General features: G+C 44.3%; 1 protein-coding gene across 1 annotated transcript in view; it reads left to right on the top strand.

Moving 5' to 3' along the window:
* SNTB1 (syntrophin beta 1) overlaps positions 1 to 17,744 on the top strand; it is a 104,938-nt gene extending 87,194 nt beyond the window's left edge. Inside the window, exons 4-7 of the mRNA XM_026039499.1 lie at positions 3,920 to 4,059; positions 11,423 to 11,619; positions 13,703 to 13,893; positions 15,194 to 17,744. Coding sequence (XP_025895284.1) covers positions 3,920 to 4,059; positions 11,423 to 11,619; positions 13,703 to 13,893; positions 15,194 to 15,286 — 621 coding nt within the window. The 3' untranslated portion in view covers positions 15,287 to 17,744. The remainder of the gene's footprint in view (positions 1 to 3,919; positions 4,060 to 11,422; positions 11,620 to 13,702; positions 13,894 to 15,193) is intronic.
* The last annotated feature ends 300 nt before the right edge of the window (positions 17,745 to 18,044 follow it).

Here is an 18,044-nt window from a genome sequence, read left to right as displayed (position 1 = left end):
AAGGTGTTTTTCTCAGAGAGCATCAGAATACTTTCGAAAAAAGAGTAGAGTTCCTTTCACCTCTAACCAGAAAAACCCTCACTGTCCTGAACAAACAGTGCATTAACCACCTCCTCAGCTCCTTTCTGTGTTGTCTTCTCTCTGGGAATATTCCTGACATTATCAGAAAGTTAGAGTTCCCTATTTCACTGCAAAAGAAGTTTCTAAAATAATGGATTATAATTTTCCATTTGTGAGTCCTCTMAAGTTAGATTTCTATGTATCTAAGTGACCAGCTTCTGTGGACACGTGAATAAGAAGATTGAGTGCATCTTTGTTTTAAGATTTTCTCATGCAGTTGTTAAATGTATTACTTAATATTGTACAGTGAGTAGAGTTCATGGGGTGCTGTATTTTCCTTACATTCCTTGACTTTTGCAAGCAATCCACTACAAATGAAGTGTAGAGTGTTAAACCTCACTAAGTCAGAAGGATTAAGTGTTTTGCACATATTTTACTCTGCTACAAATATTTTAAGGTACCGGGCACCTGTGAAGCAGCCTGCAATGCTTTGAACTCCAATAACCAATTTGTGTGACTACTACATTACTGCAGTACTCGGGCAAGATTTATACATATGCACAAAAGCTGCATGTGGGGGGGGACTGTACAGCCAACTGTGACAAAGGGTCATTTTGAATCACAAATTTCTGATCCAAATTTGGATTTATACTCTAATTTTTCCTGAGTTTCATAGACTTAATGAATAACACAAGTTGGAGGGGAGATCATGTGGTTCAAACCCCCAGTGAACTCAGCTGAGATGAGCTGGAGAGTTTTCTTTTCTGTAGTTATCTTCACCTTGATTTGATTTGATCCAATACTTTGATTTTGAAAAGGGCTTGAGTTTGAAAATCTTTTTATGGTAGTTGTGATTTTATTTGTCTGTATCACAGACAAATGCACTTTGAATTATACGTGGCTCCTTGGGGAGTGAAGAGACAGCAGCACAAGTGCCAGAACTCTACAAATTCTGACTGAAAACCTGGCCCTAACTTGCATCTAAAATAGTACCATTAAATGTACCTCAAATTACATTTTCATATACTTTTTTTTATGTTATCTTTATGATATGTCAGATTTTAATGCTTTAAAATTTGAGCAGTTCATTCACTGCCAAGAGCTTGTTTTTTGCTACTGTATCATAATTTGGTATTTTAATCGTGTTTCGTATGCTACTGTTGCTACTGTTGCTTGATCCAGATTAATTTCCTGTACTAATTTGTTCAAGATGTGCCACAGAGGCTAATGCTGGATTTGCAGACCCTGGTTTTGCTTTGTAGAATTTGCTATTGTCATTTGSGGGGACAATATGTTCTCCTTGACAGCTTAGCCAAGCGTCGGCTGGCTGTGTAACAGCACTGCATCAACTGTAACGGCGTGATCCCAAACCCACTGAAATTACTGAATAGTAATGCAATTCSAGGTTTTTATGGAAGAGCAGTATCTTTTATTAGATCAACTGTTACGGGTGGAAAAAAAACAGGCAAGCTTTCAGGCACACGAATCCTTCTTCAGGTTTGAAACAGAAGCAGGGCTGCTTACGCAGGCATTCTTCACCAATGAGACAACCATTGCCCAGGCAAGGGGGCTAGAAAACGTGGTGAAAAGTTTGCGTAGGGCAGAGCCCCTTCCCCGAGGTAGGGCTTCCCAGCAGCATGTGGGCAAAGGCCTGGATCTCCTCTCCCCCAAGCCTCTCCCTGTTCTGCATCCTTCAAACAGGAGAGGCTGCACCAGGTTCCCCCAGGCAGAGCGGAGGAAAAGCCCTTTGGGACGAGACACGGCTGCTGCATGGGCCCTTCTTTGCGGTGGCTTTATGGGGAAGAGGTTTCCCCAAAGCTTTTGGAGCAGTTGCCAGGCCAGCTAGCAAGAGAGCACTTGGTTGAAAGCAGGATGCAGGGTGTGCAGTCCTGCAGAAAGKCTGGCAGGGCATCACTCGTGGTCACGAGACAGAAAAATAGAGAGGCAGCAGCCCGTGCTGGGCCTGCTTGTTGTACAGCACCGTGCGCCTAAAGAGCCTGCTTTGCCATCTGGAACAGGCTGCCCAGAGAGGTTGTGGAGTCTCCTTCTTTGGAGATCTTTAAAACCCGCATGGATGCAGCCCTGTGCCACGTGCTCTAGGTGACCCTGCGTGTGCAGAGGGGATGGACTAGATGACCTCTGAGGTCCCTTCCAACCTTAAGCATTCTATGATTCTATGATCTGATGATAGGCTTTATGTTTATATTCTCATTTAAAAAAAAAATGGAAAAAAAGTACTTAAAATCTCCATATCTAAAGAACAAAGGCAGGTGCACAGAAATTAAATGTTAAGACAACTGTAACATTTACTTCTCTATCCTCATGCTAAGAGCTGTGGTATCTATCCTAGTTAATAACTGTGGTATTAACCAGCTAAGGGTGCTTTGCAGTGATGCTTTTGTGGTACGTGGGGTCTGGCAAAATTTTGGATTTTACATTCTTCCTGGACTGTATTAATGGGTAGGTTAATTAAGCAGCTGCCCTGGTCTGCTCTATTTGAAAATGAGGGGTTACATATSAAGAAACTGTCAGCACAAGAAAATTGTGCATGTCAATTGATGCTCCTCAAAATATTAAACAGATGAACTTTTTAACAGCTTAAGGTTTTTTTTTTTTTAACTTACTAGCATATAGGCATGTGTAACCAGTGAGAAAATAGTGATGTAAACAGGAACCCAATTATCAGAGAAGCTTAATTGGGAAGGACAGAGGGGTACTTTTGATGGATGCCTTCTGGGTATTCCTGCACACAGTGATGCAAACTCATCCATGACAAACAGGCTGGCATTGCTCGTAACACACCAGTAAATAGTGAATTCTGGCAAAGCTTTCAGGTAAGGAGTCATGTGCACAACCAGATTGTCTGATGAATCTCAGAATTTGCTTAATGCCATTTAAAATCCCATTTAATACCAGTTTGAAATCACGATCATGAGACTGTTATTGCACAATGTGGTTTCTTTTTCTTTCTGTGGACCAAAAGGAAAATAATGAAATTGTCTGCAGTCATCAAGATCTTACTTGAAACTAAGACCCTTTTCATACTTCCTTCTATTTTAAGCTCTTCCTTGATGCCAGAGTACAGTAATGAAAATCATGTTCATATTTAATGCCTGTAAGCATAATGGTGTAGCCACGTGGACTACAACATGCCTAAAAAACAATACATTTCTACATCCGGATTGTCCAGCTAGTAGTGTCCCAGGTTTAGACATCTTCTTCAGAAGGGTTTCCAAAGTATTTGCAAAGTCTGCTAATTTTGAGARATCTGAGTCTATGCTACAGATCAGTCCTGTGTTTAGTTTGAATTCGACACTTGTAAAGCTGCTGGGAAGCAAGAACATTGTGAAGGAGAGAGGAGCAATGAAAACATGAGCTGCTGAGGGAAAAAGCAGRCTCACCTACTCCCAAACACACAATGTTTTATTAGCTCTCTTCTTTATTCACGAAGCATCAAGCACTCGGGTGTATCTGATGGCTACACACGAATGCTACACATCATAAATACACGTTGAAGGCAGAGATTCTTTACTAGGTTCTTTTGTCCATACCACAGCTAAATAGCAGCCAGTCCCACAGCTGCTTTCTTCCACTGCTGCATTTGTGGAAGCGCCTGTAGTGAGCGAAAGCTGCAAAGGAGGCTTGGGGGTGGTAGCACTCATGTGAGAAGCAGATTTCTTTGCTCCATTTCTGCTGTGTCTGCTTATAAATCCAGGCAGCAGAAGTCAGAAAACCAAAGAAATAAAACTCTTTGTTTGTTCATGATCAAACAGGACCAGATGTGTGCATGCTGACAGGCTTTGCGGGATGATGCTAGCTTTGTCTCTTGCTTTTTCACTGAAAATTTACTCTTTTTCAGGTGCCAGGAGACAACGAGAAGCACTGGAAGCCAGTGCTGGTTGTCTTGACTGAGAAAGACCTTTTAATATATGAGAGCATGCCACGAATGAAGGAAGCCTGGTTCAACCCTCTGCACACCTACCCTCTGCTGGCAACCAGGTACCTTTGCTGCTTTGTCACAGCCACTTAAGGAGCACTGGGAATGGCTTAATCAGCTGAGATCAGAAATAGCTGGTGCATAGCTGTGTATCACACTTGAAGTGTCATGGTTTGAGAAACACATTCATCTTAAATGGGCTGATGTGTTCAGCTTAGTTGCTCTTCCTCACTCCCTCCCCAGTTTCATATTCTGCCCAAGACTAATTGCCAAAAGTAGACAAGAAAGACTRTGGAGGTGGCAGTTTTACCCAGGTCCAGAAAGTGTGGTGCTAAAAAACATGAGCACTTGATCTCATGAGATTTCTATCTTTGTGTGCAGAACTGAGAGCTTGGCAGTTGCATTCAGAGCAGAGCTTCTTTTCCAGGTTGAAAAATATGAAATAATTGCCCCRAGTTTAAGAAACTCCTGCTGGTATGCACCAGCACCATGTGCTGTGCACCAAGTGCTGTGCACCACCAGTGGTAGGGGCCTCTGGAGGCTTGGGCATGAGGTGCAGACACTTCATTTCCTACTCTGAGCACCTGGTGTCTGGCTGTTTTAGCTTAAAATGGTGAGTTTGAAAGTTACGGTCTTGAATATGTCTGTCTATGTTGTTTCAAAGGTATCCATCAGATACCATCCAGAGAGAGCTTTCCCATAGTTGCCTTTACACACTGAAAACTGTCTGTGGTTCTTGCCATGCATCTTAATCACGTTTTCCTGCCAGGATCATCAAAGGGCTTGAGAAAGAGACGGCGTTTCATTATTTGGACCTTCTCACAGGCCTCTGTTGTGCTGTTTTCAAGGGTTCACATTGGGGAGGTCTGTTAGCACATGGCCAAAAGCTGTGGCGCTCTTACTGCCCTCTCATTAATTTATTTTTTGTTCCCACTCTCTTTATTCTCTTCCCAAATGAGCTGAGACTTTGCTGGTAAATCATTCAATTAAAATTAAACACAATAAATTGCACTAATAGTCATTTAGTCCCGATGATGCTACCCATGATACAGCTCCCAGTTTTCCTAGGAGGCCAGGTTCTGGCTTGCCCTGCCTTAGCGTAAAATAAAGAGACTGTCCCATGCTTTATAAGGCCCTGATGAGCTTTCAAGTGCGAGTGAGGGCAGAGAAATCCAGTGCAAAATCCCYCTGAAAACGTGGGCAAGGCACTGCAGAGGTGCTGGCCGCACATGTCACCAGGCCTTGACACGATGGCTGCCCCAYGACAAACGCACAAGACGGTGTTTTGTTGTGGAACCAGGAGACACAGCCAGGCCAAGCTGTCGCAGGTGGCAGCCATCATCACATGGGCCGTGGAGCCGGGTGGCCGGGCTGGGGAGCACCCGGCACCCTTTCCTTGCTGAGCCCTGGAGGCCTCGGGCAGCCCCTCRGGCCTCCACACGCTGTCCTGCTTGCAGCACCGGTCGTGCTCCAAAAGAGAATCAAAGCCCCAGATCTCTCTTTTTTTTTTTTTTTCAAGTTTCTTTCTGAGTTCCTCACCCTGTTTTATGGAGTGTCAAATGATCTGGCCACATTCCTTTTGCCCCCAAAATAAACTTAGCTGCCTGCAGCAGATGCAGCTCCTCCCCAGCGCTTCAGGGCATTAGTTGTAACAGACCAAAGTCCTGTTCTTCTAAGTGGTGGCTCTGATAACCACAGCTACGATACAACAGGAGGTTGCGGTGTCCTGACGTACAGACCCTCTTGTCAGCTGATAACAGTCTGAATCCCCTCCAGCCTGCCTCGAGCATGAAGTAATTTAACTAATTTTAGCCTSTTGTAAAAGGCCTGGCTGTGCCGGGGCAAAGCAGCTCATCTCCAGACTCATCGCAGTTCCGCTGCAGTGCAGGACGTCCTGTGTTGGGATATACATGTCTTTAGAAAAGGTAACTTAGGCATGTTGAGAAGCAAGGTATGTCAGGAAGGATAAATAACASTAAGTGCAGACACCATTGGGTAGTTTTGTTGGGGAACTTTTCCTTTGTAAGTGTGTTTTAGGCTGAGCCAGGCAGTGAGRAGGAAGGTAAGTAAATGGTAGATCGGCCTCCAGCCAGCAGCAGGGTGTTCCTCACCCAGAGAAAATAACACTGAGAATAGGTGGTTCCCTGCGCGCCGCACACGCGCAGGGTTGCACGTGGCTCAGGGTGATCCCACACATGCAGCTGGAGGCCCTTTCCTGAACAGACCACACCACCTTGTTTACTGCTCCGTGGTGGTCAGGCCAAGTTTACTTTGCTTGGGAAACACCTGGGTCTTTCTCAGCCTGTTTATTCTTTCTAACAGCTCCCGTTTAGTTCAAGGTCGCCAGCACATGCACCTTCTCACCCACACATCTCAGTGTGCAGAAGCAGCTCTTGGTGGGCATTGCCAGCCCCTTTTGTCTGTGACCACTGCTTATCCTCACCAAATAATCTCCTACTTAGGTGGTCATTTGATTAGTTATTTTTATCACATATAGATTTGGGATCATACTTGTTTGCCCTGAGGGGATAGTTATTTCTGTGTCAAACAGCATTTCAGTGTGAATTGAGGAGCATCATCCTTCAAGGTGGAAGAGAATGAGAAATTGCTTGACGCTGCTGTTGAACTGCTGGAGGGTCTTTACAGGTTTGAAAGACAGCCTGTAAAAGCACATGGATTGCAGTTAAGTAAGGACAAATGCAAAGTTTGACACTTGGGAATAAGCAGCTCCCTTGGTTTTGCATGGAGAATGGCAGGGGAAGTAGATCTGCCAGGAGGTATCTGGGCAGTATGGTGAAATAGAATAAAACAACAGTGTTGAGAAGGGGAAATGAACACSATCATCTTGGACTGTAACAAAAGTATTGCCTGTGAGACGGATGTAGTGATCTAACCAGTCTGCACAGCATTTGTAAGACCTCAGCTGATAGACCACGTTCTGTGAGACATTGCATCTCCAAAAAGATGCCAGCTTCTTGTAGAAGGTGCAGAAGAAAGCAAAACAAATGGYAGGACTAGAAAATTATCAGTGGGGTGATATTTAAGAAATTTTAATTATTGAATCAAGAGAAGTCCATGGGCTAGTTTTCAAGTATGCAAAAAATAAGGCAAAAGGAGGACRGGGACATGTCCTCCAGATCCACTGTGGACAGAATAGGACAAAATGGGATGCATTTGTGGCAGGGAGATACACAAGATGACCTCTTGTGAACCTTTCCAGTCCCCTTTCTGTGATTTTTTTTATTAATATCACCATGAACTTGACATGCAGGTGCAAAGACAACAGATAGACCAAACATGACATTTGGAGTGGAATTTGCAGTCTGGTACGTACAAATAAATAATGAATTCCCAATRTGATCAGGATGTATAAACTGATGAATTCCTTAAATCATCACACTTATTATTTTGGGTTGYTTTGATTAAAACTCTGCAGACTACTAATTTTAGGACGTGCCAGACTGATAATTATACCCAAGAATACACATGYTTTGCTGTTGGTATCGACTGCTGTGTTGGTACTTGGTCAGAGATTACCCTTCTTGTGACATGTTTCATAATCCCCTTTGTGCATTGATCAGTGCAATTTAGAACTTTCCACCTGGAAAGCTTGCAGACCACATGTCGTAATCTTGGCTGCTCCCATCTTTCAGACTTTTATGAGTCCTTGGGAAAACACTTTTGCTTAGCTAATGCATATTTGAAAAGCTGCTGAAACTGGAAAACTTGTGTGCCAAATACTGTACAGAGTCATGCTTAATCTACCCAAAACTTAATGAGCAGAGAAAATTGGAAAGCGATAGAAGGGTTACAATCTTCCTACAGTGTGTTTTAGCATCAAAATTTCAACGTGTCCCCTTTTTTGATGAGCTTGCGTTCAACCTATGGATGCTATGAAGACCTGAAATGATTTTCCAGACAGTATTCCTCACTTCTGTGTGGAATATAAGCAATAGCTCATGTAAAACTGAGATCAGGAGATTTAAGTTGCTCCTTTAAATCTCTAAATTGGGAGGCAGAGCAACTGGCTCCTAGCCCTGACTCCAGGGGCCTTTTTGCTGTAATCTCTGTTTCAATTTTTCCTTACGCCTGAAGGAAGAAAAACAGTGTCTCCTTATAACATGGGAATGGGCCYTAAATAATTACATCTTCAGTGTTTATGCAGTGCAGGAACATTCAAGAATGCTAGTACAAATTGCATTATCTATCATGCCAGATGAAAAAAGAAAGCAGCACATGTTGCAGTTTGACGGGAGATGAGGTATCTCTAAGTTGCTTTTGTGCTATGTTGAGAGTTGTCTCCAAAGAGCATTAAAGCTGTTTATTACTCAGCTCCAATACCAAGTGCAACCATTTGATAATTGTAAGCACCGGATTGKCTGTCCTAGTTATTGAGGTCATTCTGACTCATCTGACGTTACAAATATTCACCAATTGCTGCTGCATGACTTTCTGAATATGCAGAGACCAGCTACAGGAATAGTGCTTGAAACCTGTCCGGCTGCCCTGCAGTTGTGCTGAGTGAAGTTTGGGTATTGATTCATTCTCTGTGCAAATACGTAGGGAGGCAGAGTATTTCTGCCTCCCAGGTAGACTGTGGGGTCCATAATGTGGTGCAGGAGGTCCCTGTTGTGTCTCCACAGGCAGGGCAGTGCAGTTGCCTCCAGAGCAGAGCTCAGCAAAGGAACTGGGAGTGCAAAGATTTCCAAAGAATACAGCTGCTCTGGGCTGGGTTTCAAAYGCTAAGCCAGGGACAAGGAGGATGTCAGTGTAAGAAAGGTCAGATTATAGTGGCTTTCTCCCTGGGCAGAGCTGCTGAATGTTGATGAACTTGTATCGCGGCCTCCTCTGAGATTAGTCTCAAACGAGCAGCTGAGCACTTGCTTGAATGTCAGGGCTGGTTTCACTGTCCTGCTCAAAGAGGTCGTGAGATTTTGTGATGTGGCAGCAAATGCTTGAAACTCCTTTCATTGTATTAGAATTAAAAAGCAGCTCCCAGCAAGTCTCACTCAGCACCAGCACTTTGAGTTGTGCCACGTGCTTCTCGATGGTATGCATTTATAAAAAATCATGCCAAAAGGCTCCCCGAAACATAGAGACACGATGGAGAAATTAGAGAACATGAGAGGTGTATTCGAGGCCCCGGGGAGCCTGCAAAAAGTTGCCTTTTACAGCCCCTGCCTGCACCTCGATGCTGCACGAAGGGACTTCTCCATCAGCGACCATCTCCTGCCCTCTCGTGGGCTCCAGGGAAAAAGCGCCCGGCGCTCCTGTGCTCCTGCAGGGTTATTTCATAAACCTGGAAATATCTGGGAAACCTTCCTGGGCGGCCCCGGTGCTTGGATGTAGTCACCAGCTCCCTTGCGCTCATGGCACTGGCCAGCACAGGCACGAGGAGGCCCTTGGTGAAGTCCAGAGGCTGCTTCTTTTCTGCCTTTTATCGTATCTGCATGTCCTGCAGGAGAAAACAACAGTGCAGGGGAATGTGGATTTACCAAAACTTGAGAGTCCTTTCACTTGTACCCACTGGATACATTCATGCTGCTGGTTGATACACAAATATTATGCAATACTCTGCTGCATGTTTGTGTAGTTCATGTGGAACTGTCTGGCTTTTCAAAAYGTGATCTGGAGTCGTATGGTAGAAGAGGATTTTTAAATAATGAGGTTGAAATTTTAATATTGAAGGAGTARTGTTGTGAATGAGGAGGCAGGCAAGAAACAAGGTTCATGATGTATGTAATCAACATACTTTAATATGTAAAATACATCGTCTTCATTCTATACATAATGCTGTTAAAGCAAGAATGCTGGTGCAGTTGATAAAGCGTGAAACAAGGCTCTTTGTTTTGTTTTTATTTTTAAAAGCAGCAGAAAGAAACACCACACATCACATTATCAAATTTGCTAAAAAAAACCCCACCATTACAGAAAATTACCATGTTGCCAGACAAGAGAAAACCTTACAGGCAGGTGCCAAAGAGGGGCATGTGTTTGGCCCAAGGAAATGCTGTGCAGAGAGGTCTACGCTAGTTCTCAGAGAAGGGCTTCAAGCCCTGGGAGGAGCCACAGCCACTGGGGTGCTGTGTTGCAGGGGTTATCCTGCTTTTCCTTTACCATGGCCGGCTTGTTCGGAGTGCTGGGGGTACCACAGCACTGTATCCCGTGTTGTGTTTTGGATTGTGAAGAACAGATTGGCAGCTGAGGCAAAAAGTCCTGCTTCCAGTGTTCCCATCAACCCAACGTTTGCAAAAGAACTTAAAAAACAGCTTCCAAAAAATCAGCATGGAAATTGAAAAAAACATGAAAAAATCATCTGCAAGGAAATTTTGGAAAATTTCAGATGCCCCATGCTCAGTTTTTCAACATCCGAAAAGCTGAAGTCCGATGGATTATATTGTTGATCTATTTGTTTTTCCTTTTTCCCTTCTTCCTATTAAAGTATCTCTGATGGCAAGCTTCTTTGATGGGAGCCGAAAGGCAGCTATTGTTCCCAATGGAAAAAACAATTTGAGGGTGATTTAGTGTTCAGTAGACAATTAGTACAATCAAATGTTTCATGCTTCAGAGTGTGCTATGGTATATATTTGTTTTATAATATCAAGTAAAGTATATGGTTTGCGTAGAGAAAGGCAAACAGGAGGCACAAAATAAGATTTCTGGGAGAATTTCCCTGGTTTCACCTTGTGCCTCTCTCTGAGTTGAAGCACCTGGATCTCAAGAATCCTCTGCGTGATTCTTTCCAGTGGGACCTGGGTGATGTCCCTGAGTGGCCTCTCTATTCAGTGTCCCACATGTCCATAAGAAACAAAGAAAAAGCATTATCTTAAAGAGATTAAAGAGAAATTAAATATTATACGGTGTTGATTTTACATCTAAAAAGACATTTACTGTGGTTAGTGTTTGCCCAGATGAACAAACCTATCGTTTCACAGAAAATCAGTTGTTCATGCCAGGCAAAATGTATAAATAATGGCAGCAAATCATGGGAGAATTTCAGGATTGCAGATAGCTGCAGCATTCTGCATTTTACAGCTAGGTTTGGCAAAGTGTGCACAAGACAGTCCTTGGCACCTGTGTATTTTACTGAACTTGTTCCTTTATGGGAACTGCTCCTTTATTTGACAGCGTTTATGGCAGAGGTTGCCTGGAGCGGCATGAGCTCCATGCGAGGGCAGTCTGGTGCTGGACGGGGGCATTTGGACCTGCCAGCACAGCGGGCACTTGCCCTGCTGCTAGTTCTGCCCCTTGGGTGGGTAAAGCAAAGCCTTAATTCACTGCAGAAATTGCTCCAGCACATTGGCCAGTACAAAATTATCTTCATTGCATGAAAACACTGTATTTAAGACTACCAAGAGCCTAAACTACCAGCTTTTGTTGGTACTGTGATTCATGATGAGTTCGAATTTGATTCCAAATCCGCAGGTTGGTCCATTCCGGCCCAGGGAAGGGCTCCCCCCAGTCTGGGGTGGATTTGTCTTTCGCCACCCGGACCGGTACCAGGCAGGGGATCGAAACGCACCTTTTCCGGACGGAGACGAGCAGAGACCTCTCACTGTGGACGCGGAGCGTGGTGCAGGGCTGCCACAATTCTGCAGAGCTCATCACGGAGATCACAACGTGTGAGTAACGCGTGGTGGAGCCCTTCTGCACTTGTCCTCGCAGGATTTTATCCTTTGTACCTTCTCTGTTATACACACCAGACATCATTAGTCATCAGTTCACAGTCRGGGATGTTCAACTGTTTCTGCTAGAGAGGGCCCATTTCAAAAGCAAACACATCAAGGTTACGTGTTGAACATCTTCCTTCCCTGCCTTCCCACCAGCTCCAGCTTGCGTGGCACCTCTGGCCAGTGCCGTGAAACCAGGCCACCAGTGTGGTCAGTCTGGTGGTTCATCTGGTTTCCCTCACRTGGTCTCAGACACACGTTTGTCACCAGCCAGGACATCTGCATAGGGCTTGAGAARGGCTTACTGGGTATAGAAAGGAGCAGCTGCCTGCTGGTTTCCAGAAACCTGCAAAAAAGAGCGTTTTTGTCAMAAGATTGTGATTTTGTCACAACCTGAGAGACTGATGGCAGTTTTTTACTGCAAGGGAATAGGCAGAGGAGGACAAGTCATATAGTCTGCATGTTCACAAGTGTGAGTTATTCAATTACCCACCTAGATCTGCACAATTCAAAGGAGTGATCAGAATTACAAAGCACTGTCACAGCTGCATTGTGACAGCCAGTCATTTCCCCACAGGATATTGCCAGGGGTCACTGAATACTGGTGCCAGGGTCCCTTCTGAGTGCTTCCTACATGCAAAACCGACTGGAATAAAAGCCAGATGCCTTCTGGGCTCCATCGTATTACATCTGTGTCCAGCATATAAGTGGTCTTGTAGCTGTAGACCTTGTCCTTTCCTCTGGTGCACAGTGCCACCTTGCAGAAACCAAGCTCAGGTTAACGAGGTTTCCCATAATACCATTTCTATGTGTTTGGGCCAGGTCAGGTCATTCTTGACATCAGCCAAGGAAAGGATGAAGGTATTTGAGGTGGAACACTAGCTGGAAGTTGGTGCTGGAGTCCCACTGCTCCTCTCACCATGGTGGGAATGGAGTCGTGCAGGAGGTGGGCGGATGGGCACCATCAAGTTCATGCTGAGAAGGGCCCTGGACTGAGCCCCACAGAGGACTTTGAAAAATGAGGGGTTAATTTCTGCCTCCCTAGCTTGGGTGTGCGAGGGCCTCCAGTCAGCTCGGCTCTGACGGAGGGCAGGTGCTGCTGGAATCACACCATCACAGAATCGCAGAATCACAGAACAGTTAAGGCTGGATGGGACCTCTAGAGATCATCCAGTCCAACCCCCTGCTCCATCAGGGACACCCAGAGCATGGGACACAGGGCGGCATCCAGGCGAGTTTGGAAGATCCCCAGAGAAGGAGACTCCACAACCTCCCTGGGCAGCCTGTGCCAGGGCTCTGGCACCCTCACAGGAAAGAAGTTCCTCCTCACATGGAGATGGAACTGCCTGGGTTTCAACTTACTTAAACCTATTACCCCTTGTCCGTCACTGGCCACCACYGAGAAATAAGAGGATACTGAGGCTTTCAGAATATTAATATTCAGAATATCGGAATATAATAAGGATATGAAGGCTTTCAGGGAAACTTCTAGGTACAAAGCTTAGTTATCAAAGGCGGTCAAATGTAAAAGAGAAAAGAGAATTTGTAACGTGCACACCTAAATCCGTCTCCTTACCATGAATCAGGTGCTTTGTTTCTGAGCTYGGGGAGAGATGCAGACCTGCTGCTGCAATAGCTGTTATATACAATTAGCTGGGCCTTTTTTCAATTGCTTTGACACTAAWGAGGACTCGGGAGTGTCTTCATCTTTGTCAAATTTCTTCAGGGACACCCTTTACRGCTTGTAATTTTTGCCGTGCCTTTTGTGTCACGTTTATTGGGTTTGGCTGCGTTACTCTCATTGAGAAGAGTGGCTGTGACTTGTCAAGGTTTGGAAGGAGGAAATGCCACATTGAGTCTTCTTAAATGTCCTCAGGTTGTTTTCGCATCAGCACCTAGATGTAGACACCTCAGAAAGACTTTTTTTTCACTATTATGGTAAAAACAGCTCTCCTTATTAACACGTGCTACCACTGTCAAATGTGATTTGTCACCTTGARGAATGTTGTTTTCTAAATTTTGTTTTCTTTTTCAGCTTGCACATACAAAAGCCAGGAGTGCCGTTTGACCATCCATTATGAACATGGATTCTCTCTTACAACTGAACCACAAGATGGTGCCTTCTCTAAGACAATCGCACAATATCCCTACGAAAAACTAAAAATGTCCTCAGATGATGGGATCAGGATGCTCTATTTAGACTTTGGAGGAAAGGATGGAGAAATTGTAAGTACTGTGTTTAGCAAGAGGGAAACAAACTACCATCCCTCTGCAGGGCCTTAAGACTGTAAGATGCCCAAGTACCAACAACAGCTGACCGGTATAGATACCACTACCAATTTTTAGGTGACATGCTTCCTTTGGCACCTTTGAAAAGAGACAAACTAAAAGTGGAGATTAAATGTTGAAATCATGTAAGGAGGGTTGAAAGATTTATTATTTTTAAGAATAAATTATATCCTTACATGGCCAGATGTTAAAATTGTTATATTTATTCACATCACTTAAAATATTTTTGAGTAGAGGACAGAATACTTAGGAAAKAAATATTTATAGTAATGGCAACCTAATCATTTTCACTTTATCTGTTAGGGGAACAAGCTGTGTTTTAAACACATCTAATGATCTTGTTGCTGAAACAAAAGTGACGACTACAGATGGAGTGCAAATTGTCTCCATAGGTCTCTAAATTAGCTCTCACAACACCAAAAATAAGGAGCTTTTCATATGAGCAGATTAGATACCATAAATCATGCATGCAAATGTGGTCTTTCCTGCCAATTTTTTCAGCAGTTTCTGAGCACACTGGCTGTTTAATTTTTCACATTATCCTTGGTAACGTGTACTTTGCAAACTGCTTATTGTGCAGGCTGCTCGTGTGCTGCTGAATGGAACTAGTCAGCTCTTGATAAAACTGACACATGATTGGTGAAAGACTAACCTGGCTTGTTTGGATGTTGTCCCACTCTTGAACCTACTGCTCCCACTGACATGATTCTCACACGTACTAAGCACTTGGTGAGGCTGAATTGTGGCCTTGGGAGGAGGAGAAAAGTCTTGACTCAGTCTCACTCCTACAGATCTGTGAACCAAGAACAACCAAAAAGGTGCAGTACCTTGTCTTCAACAGTGATCAAAATGAGATGCATAAGGATGAGAATGAGGTGGTGGACAAAGCAGTTCACACCCCTTCTTGTTCTTTAGCAAAGCCTGCGAAGATGTAGGGGCTGAGCTTCCTGGAAGAGTGTGGGCAGCATCCATCCCTCTGTGTCCTGCTGTCACCCAGTTGGACACAAGCATYTTGTGTGCTCTCAACATGGTTGTTATTTACTTCCAGTTGCTTAAGAATTYACAGAGACATATAAATAAGAGACAATATGACAGTTGTGGTAAAGGTTTGTTATTAGTAGAAGTCTATTGAAACTATCAGACAGCAGTTAGTCAAGTAAACACTCAGTAGATGATTGTTTATTAGAGCCAGTATTTTATTTAATCATTCTCAACCTGATGTCTTTTGCAATTCCAGCAACTGGACCTTCATTCCTGCCCAAAGCCGATTGTGTTCATCATTCATTCCTTCCTGTCAGCGAAGATCACGAGGCTTGGTTTGGTGGCATAAGTGGGATGGACCTGTTTTCCCTAAGGAATATGGAGCAACCCTGCCGATGGGAAGTGCCGTCACCGTTGGAACACACAGCTGGCAGTGTGTGTGGGACTGGAGTTTGGTGCTGGGCCCTGGTAATTTCTGGCAGTCTCCCAAGGCCTAGCTTTTATTTTCGTTAGCTAAAGCAGTGACATGAAAAGGAAAACAGTGGGTTTCATTGTAAATAACGGGGTTTTAAAATCCCATCCTGGACAGCAGAAGAGTGTAGTACTTACTAGATGTGTAAAAGTTTCAGAATCATAAATMGTGCCTATTTCAGTGTATTTGTTTATATAGAATAAGGGCTAAGCGGATAAGAGCGGGCACTTGGTTGTCATGCAAGATCAAGAAGTTCTATAAACAAGATTGACCCACCATCAAAAAGTCATGCATTTGTTTTTCTGTTCTAACCTGCTCACCATTTAAATAAAATCTTCTTGGGGGTGGGCGAATCAGAACCTGTTGCTTGAATACCCAGCAGAGATTGCAACCAGGCAGCTCCGGATAGGAGGCTCTGAAGCAGTACAGGGGCAGTCGGTGAAGTGCTGCAGACGGGTCCTTGCTGAGGGGCACGGTCCCATTCAGTGCTAGGACATCTTGGGCACTTTCCTGAGGTGAGCCCAGCACAGCAGCCGTAGGGATGTGCCCAGGGCCAGGCTGCCCCTGAGCGCAGAGCACAGCAGGGCCGGGTGGGCTCGTCCTTCGCTGATGAGCGCGCAGGACGTGTCTTTCATTGCCCCTTTCCAGAAGGGTTTAATGGWTTTGAGCTTCAGCTACCCAAAATCCCAGGCTCAGTTGCAAGGCAGATGAATCGTTTTGAAGCTCAAATTGCATTTCTCACAGCACATTTTCCCTTCAGTGGTTTCCAAGAAAAGGCCRGATTAAGAGCTGACTGTCCCCTTTTCCCACCACTCCTCAACTCTGCTGCTCCTGCTTGTAGATTTAGCTGTCAGTTAAATGATCTCAAATGAAGAACAAATTTGGGGAGTGAGGAAAGCTTCATTTTTGAGGTTTTCTGAATCAGAACAGAAAAGTGACTCAAGCAGCTCCACCACCAAGGACATGCACAGGGAAGGGACAGAAGCTTTGCTGCCAGAAAAGCCTTAATAGGAAACTGCTCCTGCAAGAGCATCTTGGAGCTTAGATATTTTTCCTGCTGCCAAATCAGCCACGTTGAGGAGCTCACTAAACAAGACTTCTTTTTAAGAAAAGCTTAAGATAACTTGTAGTGCATTCAGGTGCGAGTCTAGATGCATTCCTTGCTCGCAGAGCTTGGTGAAGATGTTGAGCCCTGTAGCCGTAACTTCCTATTTCCTGCTTTGCACCACATTTAATTATTTTCATTCAACACATGGGAATCACTGAGGCAGCCGGGTCCACAGTTAGAGCAAGGGCAGGAACGCTGGGAACTGCCTTCACCATCAAATATGGCACAGGCTGCCCCTGGAAATACAAAACTGCCCTCATGTGGTTGGGTAGGAGGAAAGAAAACGGCGTGCGTTGCTGCTGCTCTACAGCTGCGCACAGAACTGCTTCGCGTAGGGCTTTTTCCTTTGCTTGCTTTTCAATTTTGCTCTGAATTCACACATGGAAGGATAGGAACTGCACGGGACGTCATAAAGCAGCAGTTCACGGAAGATCCCCTGTGGGAGCCCCGCGCTTCCGTAGCGGAGAAAGCCGGGAAGCGCCCGGGTAACGGCACGCGGCTGGCAAAGAAAATTGGGAGCACCRGATGGTTCCACGTTGTTTTTAGGCCAAGTCTTGAAAGTTAATTGTAAGTCATACACTTTTGTAGGAATTGATTTCTCATCACAGGTGTCCTAATTGTGAAAATTAATTAAAAATTTAAGGTGATGGGGTGAATGCACAAATACTGAAAATTATTATGACAGAAGCTAAATTGATTTTGGAATAGCAGCCCCCCTCCCAACATCTTCTTCAGTCCCCTAAAGGAATCAGAAAAGTGATTTATCGATCTGGGAACTTATTTTTTACTGTCACTACTTGCAGTTCAAATTTAACTTTTTGCCTAAATTCACAAGTTAGGAGCTATGTAAGACAACTTACCAGTAATTTCCCACACGAGCATTTCTCAGGTCGCTGCCATGCGGCTGCCACGCGCGTATCCGTCTGCAGCGGTGCCCGGGTGTCCGTCGCTTTGGCAGCTGCTGGGATTGGGAGCTGCGCGGGTTGGATGTCCTGGGAGCAGGTCCTGGAGCACAGGCTCAAGGGTCCCGCTGGGAGGTGCCGTGGGCAGCTTTTAAACAGGGTGTTTCACAGCCAAGTATTTTATCGATGTGCAAAGTATTTCATGGATGTTCCAAAGTACAACTTAAAAACGTTGGACCCAGATTCCTATAAACGTTCCAGAAGTGACAACTAACGCACCCTGGGGTAGGCTGAATACATTTGTAAACTGTGCTGCACTATTCCTTATTCCTCTAACACTTAAAAATCACTGGAATGTTAGACTTAACATGTACATGCATTGTAAATACTACAAATTCCTGTATTAGTACAAACATTTAAATTACACAGTATGTAATCTAAGGTGCTCAGTACTATATGAAGTATAAGTGAATAACTAAGCAGTTTGCAAAGAAAGTTCCTATTATATATATTTATAGAAAAAATATGATAATTACAGATGCTATTTCTTCATTTTCAGATTTTGAACTGATTCATATTTGGATGGGATAGACACATGAAATATGGACCTACTCCACATTTTTAA

The sequence above is a fragment of the Nothoprocta perdicaria genome, unplaced genomic scaffold (assembly GCF_003342845.1).
Source record: "Nothoprocta perdicaria isolate Ctin4 unplaced genomic scaffold, notPer1 scaffold_230, whole genome shotgun sequence".
NCBI lineage: Eukaryota > Metazoa > Chordata > Aves > Tinamiformes > Tinamidae > Nothoprocta > Nothoprocta perdicaria.
Note: the sequence above shows the minus strand (reverse complement) of the source record. Positions and strands in the feature narration are given on the sequence as shown.